Raw genomic sequence first — 13,677 nt, 5'->3', positions numbered from 1 at the left:
TTTTTTTGTTAGATTTGAAGAGAAAATTAGACGATGAATTCATTCTAATTAAAAAAAAACCTAAATTTTAGGCCAGGCGTGGTGGCTCACGCCTGTAATCCCACCACTTTAGGAGGCCAAGGTGGGCAGATCACCTGAGGTTAGGAGTTCGAGACCAGCCTGACCAACATGGTAGAACCCCGTCTCTACTAAAAATACAAAATTAGCTTGGCATGGTGGCAGGTGCCTATAATCCCAGCTACTTGGGAGGCTGAGGCAGGAGAATGGCTTGAACCTGGGAGGGAGAGATGGCAGTGAGCTAAGACCATGCCATTGCACTCCAGCCTGGGCAGCAAGAGCAAAACTCCGTCTAAAAAAAAAAAAAAATAGGCCGGGCGCAGTGGCTTACGCTTGGGAGGCTGAGGCGGGGGGATCACCTGAGGTCGGGAGTTCAAGACCAGCTTGACGAACATGGAGAAGCCCCGTCTGTAGTCTCTACTAAAAATACAAAATTAGCCAGGCGTGGTGGTGCATGCCTGTAATCCCAGCTACTTGGAAGGCTGAGGCAGGAGAATCGCTTGAACCCGGGAGGCGGAGGTTGTGGTGAGCCAAGATCGCACCATTGCACTCCAGTCTGGGTAACAAGAGCGAAACTCCGTCTCAAAATAAATAAATGAATAACCTAAATTTTAAAATAAAGAAAAAAATCTTTGGCACTCTACCTTTCAGCTGTCAGTGGAAACCACTTAGGTAGCTATGAAACAATTCTGCAAATATTTTATGGAATTCTGTATTTGCCAGAGTATAATAGAAAAAACTAGGCCGGTACTGGACTGGGCGTGGTTGCTTATGCCTGTAATCCCAGCACTTTGGGAGGCCGAGGCGGGTGGATCACCTGACGTCAGGAGTTTGAGACCAGCCTGACCGACATGGTGAAACCCCGTCTCTACTGAAAATACAAAAATTAGCCAGGAGCTTATAATCCCAGCTACTCAGGAGGCTGAGGCAGGAGAATCACTTGAACCCAGGAGGTGGAGGTTGCAGTGAGCCAAGATCATGCCATTGCATTGCACTCTAGCTCCTGAGGTCCTGGGCAAGAGAGCAAGACTCCATCTCAAAAAAAAAAAAGAAGGCTGAGTATGGTGGCTTACGCCTGTAACCCCACCACTTTGGGAGGCCTAGGCAGGTGGATCAGCTGAGGTCAGGAGTTCGAGACTAGCCTGACCAACGTGGAAAAACCTCATCTCTACTAAAAATACAAAATTAGCCGAGCGTGTTTGTGCATGCCTGTAATCCCAGCTACTTGGGAAGCTGAGGCAGGAGAATCATTTGAACCCAGGAGGTAGAGGTTGCCGTGAGCCGAGATCATGCCATTGCACACTCCAGCCTGGGCAACAAAAACGAAACTCTGTCTCAAAAAAAAAAAAAGAAAAGAAAAGAAAAAGAAAAAAGAAGAAACTAGGCTGGGCTCAGTGGCTTATGCCTATAATTCCAGCACTTTGGGAGGTTGAGGCAGGAAGATCCGTTCAGGAGTTTGAGATCAGCTTGGGCAACATAGCAAGACCTCATCCTCTACAAAAAATAAAAAAAATTAGTCATGTTGGCATATGCCTGTGGTCCTAGCTACTCTGAAGGCTGAGGCAGGAGGATCTCTTGAACCTGGGAGATCGAGGTTGCAGTGAACCATGATCATACCACTGCAGTCCAGCCTGGGTGACAGATCACAAAAGAAAAAAAAATACTACTTGAGTCAGCAAGTACATACCGCATTTCAGAGCCTCAGCTTGTATACTGCATGTTATTCTGAAACTACAGATCTCACTTAGCTTTCTAATGAAAAATTTTTGTTTCTTCCTTTCTTTTATAGGAATATATTTGTCCCAGATGTGAATCAGGCTTTATTGAAGAAGTGACAGATGATTCCAGGTATTGTACAAGCTCATGAATAAGTCAGACATTATATTATCAAAACTATTTTCTCTCAGCATGGACTGAGTAAATTGAATTTGTTTTATAACCTACACTCTACAGAGAGAGCGAGAGTGAGAGAGAGAAAGAAAGAGAGTGTCAGTGAGTGCATGAGCTTGCACAAAAGAGGGCAGAAGAATGGGAGAGGAAAAAGAAAGAAAAACGGGAAAATTTGGAAAGTAATAAGATAGCAGATGTGGTGATAACGCACCGCTTCTGATTGTATGTGGCATTCCATGTACAACTGTACGCATGTCAGAGTAAATCTGGTAAGTTTTCATTTATTAGCTGAGACTTGGGGGCTTATCTTAGATTATTAGTTGGTTTTTAGTGACCACTCTGATGCCTGAAGGTAAACTGCCGTTATACCTCTTTGGTGGGTTAGGGAGTGACTTCTGACATAGATACCTAATCAGGTAAACAGGCTGTTCTAGTCAGGGAAGCTGTTTGTTCCTCTACTTTGAGGAAGCCTTGAGTCTCTTGTTCTTATTAAGATTATTTGGCCAGTGTGGTGGCTCATGCCTGTAATCCCAACACTTTGAGAGGTCGAGGTAGGTGGATCACCTGAGGTCAGGAGCTCGAGACCAGCCTGGTAGCCTGGTCAACATGGTGAAATCCCATCTCCTCTGAAAATACAAAAATTTGCCGGGTATAGTGGCAGGTGCCTATAATCCCAGCTACTTGAGAGGCTGAGGCAGGAGAATCACTTGAAACTGGGAGGCGGAGGTTGCAGTGAGCCAAGACTCCAGCCTGGGCAACAAGAGCGAAACTGTGTCTCAAAAAAAAGAAAAAAAAAAGATTGTTGCTGTCAAACTTAGGCCATCTTTTCAGTGTAATATTAATATATGGATTTGCAGTGCTTGGAATTTGTTCTTATTGGCCTTAGTAAAGGTATACAGCTGATAAAAAGGGGAAGTATTTCTGGAAGTGACTTACATATTATTTTTTTGTTTATGTGAACAAAACTATAAAATGTGTTTTCTTGGTTTTTTTTGTTTTTTGTTTTTTTTTTTTTGAGACAGAGTCTTGCTCTGTTGCCAGGCTGAAGTGCAGTGGTTCAATCTCGGCTCACTGCAACCTCTCCCTCCCGGGTTCAAACGATTCTTGGGCCTCAGTCTGCCCAGTAGCTGGTACTACAGGTGTGCGCCACTGTGCCCTGCTAATTTGTTTTGTATTTTTAGTAGAGACAGAGTTTTGCTGTGTTGGCCGGACTGATCTCGAACGCCTGGCCTCAAGTGATTCGTCTGTCTTGGCCTCCCAAAGTGGTGGGATTACAGGCATGAGCCACTGTGGCCAACCTAAAATCTTTTTTTTTTTTTTTGAGACGGAGTCTCACTCACTCTGTTGCCCAGGCTGGAGTGCAATGGCACGATCTTGACTCACTGCAACCTCTGCCTCCCAGGTTCAAGTGATTCTCCTGTCTCAGCCTCCCAAGTAGCTGGGATTATAGGCACCTGCCACCACGCTTGGCTAATTTTTGTATTTTTAGTAGAGATGGGGTTTTACCGTGTTTGCCAGGCTGGTCTTGAAGTCCTGACCTCATGATCTGCCCGCCTCAGCCTCCCGAAGTGTTGGGATTACAGGTGTGAGCCACTGCACCTGGCCTAACCTAAAATTTTAATAAATTTTAAAATAGCATTGATAGGATGGCCTCTTTTGGTAAACACAATGGCACATTTGTTCTTTTGGGGCTATTTGGTTAAACATTGGTCTGAAAATTGAAGAAATACTGACTGGTCAAAAAGAATCTGTAATCTGAAGCATCTTAATCTTGGAGTGACTTTGGGGATTTTAATGGCAGTAGGTAATTCCTTTACTGTTACTGTTGGCAGAATCTAAAGTTTGAAGGTACCTTCCACAACCAGGAAAAACTACACATTTTACAGTATGTACTATTAGTTTTACTTTACTAATGATTGGTGATTATATGTGTAAACAAGCTGGAGCTTCTGGGGCAATATGTGGCATGAGATCTATTTTGATACAGTTAAATGTCATCTTGGTTTTAAATAGTACAATACCAACACTAAACCTTTAAGATTAGCATGACTGCAAAATTAGCAGTTTTGTGTGGATGGCATGCTAACTTGGGATAGCTTTTTGTTTGTGCCATTATAATTGCATCAAATACTTATTTCAGGCACTTATGCTCTGCATGTGCTAAATAAAGGATATATTGGTTGTGGGGGAACGATTAATGGGCTTATTTTTTGCCAAATTTTCAAGTAGTAACCCTGTTTTCTTTAGGCAGATAGTACTTTTATGCAAATACAGTTATAAATGAGAATGAATAACTATAGGATGAATCTTTGCCTAGCAGGGAACTATGGATTCTGTGGTTTTTGTTCTTAATTCTTTTATATGTCTTTGTAGATCAAAGGTTGTCTTATATAGGTGCTATTGGTAGCAGTTTACTCATACAGACTGTGTGTTTTGAAAGAGATTAGTGTTTTATATGAAAGAAGAAATCTTTTTCTTAGAATCCTTGTTTTAGAGGCAGTATGGTATTTCCTTCTATAAAGTTCATAAATATTTGCTGATTTAAATATTTAGCAGTTGCAGTGGTAAGTAGTGGAAGGGTAAAAACCAGTAAGAGGAGGTTCTCACATGTAAATATTAGATGATGGGCGCCATCTGCTCTTAAACTTCCATGTAGAGGAGCACACTGTAAGTTTTCTTAAGCTTTGTAACATTTCTCAGAACAACGTGGTACTTTCTATTATCCCTTCTCTATGATTAGCTCTATTACTCTTAAAATGTAAAGAAATTTTAAGGAAAGCCAACAGTGAGGTAGCTTCAGGGAGAGCAGAACCCCAGAAGATAAGAGTTGCAGTTTCAATTACCAAGGATATTTAAATCCCTGAAACTGTGTGGTAAAGGCAGGAAGGAAGAGTCCTAGAAACCTGTCTGGGCTTGAGCAATCAAATGGATACATAGCCACTCAACTTAGTTTTTTATGGTATGTGGTAGTTCAGTTAGCTCTTTATTTAGCATAGATGTACAAGTACTTTTGGGCTTGTTATACATTTGGAGTGATTTTTACAAAAGTGGTTTTCTGAAATTAATAGAGGTATTAAATGGTTTCTAATCATGGAATAAGGCTTGAGAATGATTGCATAAAGAATGGCATTGGCTTTGCTTTTTCATTTTTGGTTTCAGACTAACTAGGGTGTGTGTGTTTCCTCAGTGAGCTCAGCACAATGCCTGGATTGGTATTGTAATCCTACAGATGAAAACTATTTGTAGTAGTTTGTGAACTTATCATTGGGTTGAGTGTTTGTATGTTTGTGTGCTTAAGTGTGTCTCTTGAGGTAAAAGTGGTATCCAGCAGTTCCTGTGATTCTTTCCATTCCCCCTTCCTGGATGTGTTAGCTTGTTTTCTTTGTTCTTTGCAAATTTCATGAGGACAATGGGATTTAATATTTCTCTCCACTCTTCAGGGTCTTTGGGAATAGATAGTTATTTTATCATTTTCACGTGATTCAACAACTTTTATTTTTGAGTCTCAATATAGGATATTGACATTGCAGGGTTTTTAAAGGTGATAGTACTGTGTAATGTCTGACACTTAATGAACACTCTACGTGTATTTGAGAGGCATTAATAAATTGCAGTCTTTGCCTCCTGAATTTATATTGATGAAGGAGGCAAATGGGTTGAAATGGATGCAGCACATCCTAGATATTTATAATACAAGGTAGGTTTTAGAATCAAAGTGAGAGTGCAGAGGGGTGTGGAAGAGTCTTATTTGGTTGGTGAGTACAGAAAGGCTTGATGGAGGAGGTAGCATTTGAGATGGGTCCTGAAAGGTGGGTAGGGGGAGAAATATTTATTGAATCCTTTTATAGTGTTTTAAATACAGTACCAGGCCCCTTACGTTACTACATTTAATCATTCCTAAGACATATTAACTATTGTAGCTGCACATGTTTTGTTCATCTGGTGGTTGAGTGGTTTTTTAGTGAAACATTTTGTTTTGTTAGTGTTTTTTGAGGATAAATGTTTTTCTTTTGATAGGTCAAATCTGAATCGCATTGCTGGCTGTGGGTCCTTCTTCCTTCTCTATGGTGACTTCTCCAATTTGCACTGGATTTAGCCTTGAAAATCACTTGATTTTGTGGTTTATGATACTTCTCATAGATTAATTTACATGCCAGTTATTCATAATTTCCTTTATAGGTGTTGTGTTGGGATGAGTTATTTTTCCTTATTGGGCTTTGTTCTCATTATGCCATTCTATATTTAGCTTCTGGGAGGGGAGCTTGTTCCTGGGAATAGAATCACCACTCATTCCTTTTCTCTTTAGTTTTTTAGGTGGTGGCGGCAGTCGGATAGACAATAGCACAACAACACATTTTGCAGAGGTAAGTTTTCCTTTAGTTGTAGGAATTCTTTAAGAAGTGATTAGGTGTTAAAATCATGGCAGATACTAATTTTCCAGTGTGTCAAGACATCAGAGTTTAACTGAATGTATAAGAAAAAATGTGGGCCAGAGTAACCCTTGGGAAGGTTTGTGTTTTCAGTAACTGGGGCTTGAGCATGTTACCTTTGATAAACCCTTGTTTAGGAGAAAGTAATAGCCTCAAACTGTATTCTTTTAAACTGGTAGTGTTTTTAATTCTTGTTTTCTACTTTGTTATTGTACATACAGTGTGAGAATAAAAAGCTTGTGCTGTTTTTGAAATAACAGTGTTGCAGACTCTGCTTTAGTGGTGTGACAACCAGGTAAAGTGCAGGCCAGGATGAGTTGTCGAAGTCACAATGAAATAGTCTTCAACCTTGTACAGAGGTACTGGTTTCCAGGGCTTACCTTTAGTCAACACAGTAGTTTGGTGTAGATTAAGGATACATTTACTTGCCTTTCAGATCCCAAGATGGGGTCTGTAAATAATTTCTATGTGTTCTTATAATGTGGCGTCCATATTTTTTGGGAAAAATCTTAACTGTGATTTGAAAATAGGGTATTAGTCTTCATTCTTGAATACCATTTTATATTAAATCCAGAGTAATTTTCTTTTTTCACTTTGTCCATTGACCTAAAGTCTTTTTTTAAAAAAAAGAAACCATTGTAACTATTTTTAAGTGTATAATTCAGTGGCATTAGTACTCTCTGTTTTTAATCATTTAGAGACTACAGCCCAGAAGGTACAAACCTGCCAGCCTACAAAAGACACTGATGTTTTTCTTTTGCTTGTTTGTATGTGTACCCTATATTGCCATACAACTTGTTCAGCTCTAGAAAGCTGACAGATGCTAAAAGTAAGAAATAAGTTAAATCCCATAATCAGGATTTCTTTGTTTTAGGATCACATTAACCTTTTCCAGAGATAGCTAAAGTGCCTAGAGAGATAGCAAAATATTTCACTGTTTTGTATGTAAATTGAAATTGTACTAGTAGTATATTTGAAAAGTGATATTTAAGAAGAAGCCTGTAAAACCCTAAGCTTCTTTCCCTTATTATTTGAAAATTGTTTTAAGACCTGTAGCCCCCACATTTTGATGTTCTTAGATTTACCAACATTGTGTGGGTAATGGTCCAGTTCTATTTAGGGTGGTTTTTCTGCTTATGGTCTGTACTACTTCTTAATATCCAGTATTAAGAGTTTTGGTTAACTCTGAACTGCCCAGGTTGATTAGAGTGATTCCAGACAGATCATGTTTTGAACTTCCATTTTTATTTTCTCATTTTAATGAATTGAAAAACGTTATTTAAAATGTATTCTGGGCCAGGCATGGTGACTCACGCCTGTAATCCCAACACCTTGGGGGCTGAGGTGAGCAGATCACCTGAGGGCTGGAGTTCGAGACCAGCCTAGTCAACATGGTGAAACCCCATCTCTACTAAAAATACAATAAATTAGCTGGGCATGGTGACATGTGCCTGTAATCCTAGCTACATGGGAGGCTGAGACACGAGAATTGCTTGAACCCGAGAATTGCTTGAGGCAGAGGTAGCAATGAGTCGAGATCGCACCACTGCATTCCAGCCTGGGTGACAGAGCGAGACTCCATCTCAAAAAAATAAAATAAAATAAAATGTATTCTGTTTGCCAGTCTTGGAAGCCTTTGTGATTTCAGTATTCTTTTCTCTTGTGTGTGCTATTTGTGATAACACAGATTGTCACTTACTGATTATGCATATGCAGAAGAAGAAATTTCATTTGATTTTTCTTTAGTGTTCTCTTTTAGGTAATGGAAATAGATTGGTCTGCCAATTTTGTAGATATGACTCACCAGGAAGAGATGCATTGAGTAAGAAGAAAAATAAATATATGTAGTCAGTTACCTAACTTTAGTAATGCTAAATCCGACACTGATGGCATGAGTTATCCTTCAGGTGTTAAAGTAATTTTGCTGATTCATAGCTTGTAACTTCGTGTTCTTTAGATGTTGCCAGGGATTTTTAAAAAATTAGCTAAGATGTGTATGTGTGTGTGTGTGTGCGTGTTTGTGTGTGTGTGTTTAAGAGATGGGGCTTTACTGTGTTGCCCAGGCTGGACTCGAACTTCTGAGCTTAAGTGATCCTCCCACCTCAGGTTCCCTAGTAGCTGGAATTACAGGCAGGTGTCACTGTGCCTGACTAAAAGTATATATTGAGTGTTTCATACATAGCACTCTCCTAGAAATAGGGCCAGGAAGTAAATGTCATGGTTGCCTTGCCTGAAAGGAACTTAAAATTTAGTTGTGGAGCAAGTGAAACACTTAAGAAAACAGGGAAGGCTGGGCGTGGTGGCTCATGCCTGTAATCCCAACACTTTGGGAGGCCAAGGCGGGTGGATCACCTGAGGTAAGGAGTTTGAGACCAGCCTGGCCAACATGGTGAAACCCCATCTTTACTAAAAAATACAAAAAATTAGCCAGGCATGGTGGTGGGCGCCTGTAATTCCAGCTACTCAGGAGGCTGAGGCAGGAGAATCGCTTGAACCCAGGAGGCGGAGGTTGCAGTGAGCGGAGATTGCACCACTGCACTCCAGCCTGGGCAATAAGAGTGAAACTCTGTCTCCAAAAAAAAAAAAAAGTGTGCAGAGTATAATAAATTTAATGTGGGATATATGTAACAAGTATAGTAGAAGGAAGAGATAAGGTGGGCCGTGGTCTTGAGGAGAGGTCATATAACAGTGATTAAGAGCACAGCCTCTGGAACCAAATTGCCTGAGCTCAAATCCTGTGTCTGCCACTTATTGGCTGTGTAACCTGGGCAAAGTTACTTAGAATCTCTCAGTGCCTCTCTTGTTTCCTTGTCTGTAAATTGGGGGAAATAATCATCCTTTCCTCATAGGGATGTTATGATGATTAAATTGAGTTAATACATGCTAGGTGTATAGACCTGACTGTGCCTACCATCTAGTGAGTGCTTGATACATTTTAGCCATTATTAAGACTTCATAGAGAAGGTAAAACTTGGCACTGGAGCCTTGAAGAGTAGGTGGAATTTAGATAAGCAAAGATGTGAAAATTATCTCAAAATAGTATTCATAAGCTGTAAGGTTTTATGCTTATGTCCCTGAAGAAAAAACAGAAATAAAATTATATATAGAAACTAAAGTTGTTTTTCTTTTCCCCGCTTTAGTTGGTAATTTCAGCAAAGACTTATGCTCAGGTTTGCTCTATTTTTCTTTAGCCGGAGCTACTTGTACAATGAGGTGGTTATTTTCTATAAGTAACATTTACTGATAGCTGAATTCTTAAAATACTGACTGTATTAGAAGAGGCTCATTCCAAGAAAATTTCTGACAAAATCGGTATTGACTTTTTTTTAAAAAAATGAGACTGGGTGGGAGATAAGAGACTAATGGGATAGAGAGAAGTTAGGGGAGGGTTGCCAGTTACATGGGAGCAATGTTTGAATAATGTGTGAGGGCCAGTGGAGAGTGAATCTGAAAATGTTGCTAGCAATTTGTAGAGAGAAGACATTGCTATACTAAGCTCCTGCTAATCTGGAAAGTGAGCCCCATAGCTACCTGAAGGTTTCATTGATTACTTGCACTTCTGACCATGACCTGGTGCCAGTGGGTCATCTGATCTTAGCGTCTCAGCTTACCTGAATGGATCACTTCAGTGCAAGAGTGGCTCTGGCGGCTGCCTCAGATTAGGAGAAAATATGATACATGGCTTTCTGGAAAAAAGAGCTCTCAGGTATGCACAAGAAGGCAGGGTGCTCTGAGCTGTCTGATTTATATGTATTTAAATAAAATTTGTTTTTGTTACATAAGCAGCATTATAGTGGCAGTAAAAAAAATTAAAAATATGTATCTTCAGTTTCACAATTTTTTTTTTTTTTTTTTAAGACAGAGTCTCACTCTGTTGTCCAGGCTGGAGTGCAGTGGTGCAATCTCGGCTCACTGCAACCTCCGCCTTCTGGGTTCAAGTGATTCTTCTGCCTCAGCCTCCTGAGTAGCTGGGGCCACAGGTGCATGTCACCACACCTCGCTAATTTTTTGTGTTTTTAGTAGAGACGGGGTTTCACCATGTTAGCCAGGATGGTCTCAATCTCCTGACCTCGTGATCCACCTGCCTTGGCCTCCCGAAGTGCTGGGATTACAGGTGTGAGCCACTGCGCCCATTCGAGTTTCACTATTCTAAGAGCTCCCTTTTTCCATACATTTCCTTTCAGATTTTGTCTTAAGGCGTAGATACTGAAAAATAACAACTTTAAGCTTTTTTGTTTTTGTTTTTTTGAGGCGGAGTCTTGCTTTGTTGCCCAGGCTGGAGTGCAGTGGCATGATCTCGGCTTACTGCAACCTCTGCCTCCTGGGTTTGAGTGATTCTCTCACCTCAGCCTCCTGAGTAGCTTAGATTACAGGCCCCCGCCACCTAGCGTGACTAATTTTTGTATTTTTAGTATTTTACCAAGTAAAATAATTTATAATTTTTGTAATTTTGTATTTTACCAAGTTGGCCAGGCTCGTCTGGAACTCCTGACCTCAGGTGATCCTGCCGTCTTGGCCTCCCAGAGTGCTGGGATTACAGGCATGAGCCACCGTGCCTCGGCCTAAGCTTTTTTAAAAATGAGAAATATCTGCCGGTGTGCAGATCACGTGAGGTCAGGAGTTCCAGACCAGCCTGACCACTGTGGTGAAACCCCCCCATCTTAACTAAAAATAGAAAAAATAACTGGGTGTGGTGGTAGGCACCTGTAATCCCACCTGTTCGGGAAGCTGAGGCAGGAGAATCGCTTGAACCCAGGAGGCGGAGGTTGCAATGAGTTGAGATCGCACTACTGCACTCTAGCCTAAGCAACAGAGCAAGACTCTGTCTCAAAAAAAAAAAAAAAGAAATATCCCATATTCTCATTACTTGATTATAGCTTTATGCATTTTTTAGCATACTTCTCATTTCTCATATGCATACCTCATAACTGTTTAGAGTTGCTGTCATAAGAGTATATCGTATTTCTGCCTCTAAAAATTTACTTGGTATTATGTTATAAACCTTTTACTTGTCTCTCTATAGTTAATAGAATTATAGCTGGACATGGTGGCTCACGCCTGTAATCCTGGCACTTTGGGAGGGTGGAGGCAGGCGTATCGCTTGAGCCCAGGAGTTCAAGACCGGCCTGGGCAACATGGTAAAACTCTGTCTCTACAAAAGTAAAAATAAAAAGTTAGCCAGGTGTAGTGGCATATGCCTGTAGTCCCAGCTATTCGAGAGGCGGAGGTGGGAGAGTCTCTTGAGCCTGGGAGGCAGAGGTTGCAGTGAGGTGAGATCGTGCCACTGTACCCCAGCCTGGGTGTCCAAGTGAGACCCTGTCTCGAAAAAAAAGAAAAAAAATTTTAGGACTTCATATTCTTTAATGGCTACACTATATTTATTGAACTATTATCCTGTGTTAGGCATGTCTAGTTATATATGATGGTTGATCATTGATCATACTTCTACCTAAGTCTACAACATACTGAGAAATAAAACAGAACACCGGACAGATGGATATAAAAATTTAATTTTTATTCAGCTGAATTAGAACACAAAGTTGAACTGTGGCCAAATGGACATCCTAAGTTTATACAGGATGACCTACCTGAGAATTAGAGTCTGCAGAGCAGGCACACATAATCAGAACCTCTTATTTTGCATTTGTGCAACTTCACTTGCTGGAGAAATGTGAAATCTTTAGAGATTAGACTTTGCTATTCACTAATCAGGTACATCATTCCTCTGTTGAAGAGTACATACAATACAATGCCCTTTACATAAAATTCTAAAAAATGCATACCACAGAAAGATCAGGGGTTGCTTGGGGATGGGGAGGGGCAGGAGGGAAGGATTATAAAGGCACACGAGGAAACATTTCGGAGTAATGAGTATCTTCCTTGCTTTGCTTTAATGTTTTCACAAAACCACCTGTGAACTTTTTCGAGATTACGTTTCTAAGGTTAATAATTATAAAATTATTTACCCTTAATTGACTCATCTTTATAGACTCTAATATTATTTTTTGAGATATAATTCATATACTATGTAATTCACCCTGTTAAAGTATACAACTAAGTGGTTTTAGTGTATTCACAGAGTTGTACAACCGTTTACCACTGATTTAGAACTTTTTCATCATCCCCAAAAAAATCCCCATACACCTTAGTAGTCACTACATACTTCTCCACAGTTCTCTCAGCCCTAGGCAACCACCAATCTATTTTCTGTCTCTATGGATTTGCATATATAGGATATTTGTTATAAATGAAATCACGTAATATGTGAACCTTTGTGACCGACTCTTTTCTACTTAGCATACTGTTTTCAAGGTTCATCCATGCTGTAGTGTGTATCAGTACTTCATTCGTTTTTATGGCTGCATAATACTACATTGTATGGATATTCCACATTTTATTTATTCTTCATCAGTTGATGGACATTTAGGTTGTTTACACTTTTTGCCTGTTATGAATAATAATGCTGCTCTAAATATTTTTGTACAAGTTTTTGTGTGATCATATGTTTTTAATTTTCTTGGTTATATAACTAGGAGTGAAACTGCTGGGTCATTTGGTAACTGTTTACGTTTTTGAGGACCATACCATAATATTTTAAGAAGTGCTGATGTGATCATGGTTAGTGTAGAGCAAGTTCTGCTAAATGGAAGATATTGTCCATCCTGTTTTTTATTTTGAATGTGAAAGTAGTTCACCCCAAATATTTTCAGAAATACTGTCATTGTACTTATATTCAGAGTAATGTTTTCAGGTTTTCAAGGCAAAACTTGTCAAACTGTCTCTGTGATTCTTTAGACTATTTTAGCAAAACTCTATGATAGTGTTCCCTATTAGTTTTTACTTATGTAAGCTGTGTCCTAAATACCCAGTTTTGTTGTATGAGCTTTTTTTTTTTTCTTTTATGCTTATCTAAGTCTACTCAGAGACAAATGACCTGAAGCTATTTTTATCCTTAGTGCTGATTTGGTATAAATTTGTGAGGTGTGCTCTGCTGTCCTGTGTTCTTTGGTCAGGGTACACTATTATTTTGAGATTAAAATAGGCCACAAGTACATTGACTGTTATTATTAATTTGCACTAATTTGCACTTTCTATACAAGTTGAAAAATGCCTCGTTATGATGTTGAAGCTGTTTTTTTTTTTGTTGTTGTTGTTGTTGTTGTTTTTTGAGACGGAGTCTCGCTCAGTCGCCGAGGCTGGAGTGCAGTGGCGCGATCCCGGCTCACTGCAAGCTCCGCCTCCCGGGTTCACGCCATTCTCCTGCCTCAGCCTCCCGAGTAGCTGGGACTACAGGCGCCTG

General features: G+C 40.0%; 1 protein-coding gene and 1 pseudogene across 2 annotated transcripts in view; both read left to right on the top strand.

Moving 5' to 3' along the window:
* Positions 1-13,677, top strand: part of LOC105550294 — a 931,651-nt pseudogene that overhangs the window by 563,648 nt on the left and 354,326 nt on the right. The gene's annotated exons all lie outside the window — the stretch shown is intronic.
* Positions 1-13,677, top strand: part of RNF115 (ring finger protein 115) — an 86,200-nt gene that overhangs the window by 38,408 nt on the left and 34,115 nt on the right. The window contains exons 2-3 of the mRNA XM_011995185.1: positions 1,847-1,905; positions 6,254-6,311. Coding sequence (XP_011850575.1) covers positions 1,847-1,905; positions 6,254-6,311 — 117 coding nt within the window. The remainder of the gene's footprint in view (positions 1-1,846; positions 1,906-6,253; positions 6,312-13,677) is intronic.

This window comes from Mandrillus leucophaeus, unplaced genomic scaffold (assembly GCF_000951045.1).
Source record: "Mandrillus leucophaeus isolate KB7577 unplaced genomic scaffold, Mleu.le_1.0 Scaffold475, whole genome shotgun sequence".
Lineage (NCBI taxonomy): Eukaryota > Metazoa > Chordata > Mammalia > Primates > Cercopithecidae > Mandrillus > Mandrillus leucophaeus.
The sequence above is the reverse complement of the archived record's forward strand: the minus strand, read 5'-3'. Positions and strand labels throughout refer to the sequence as shown.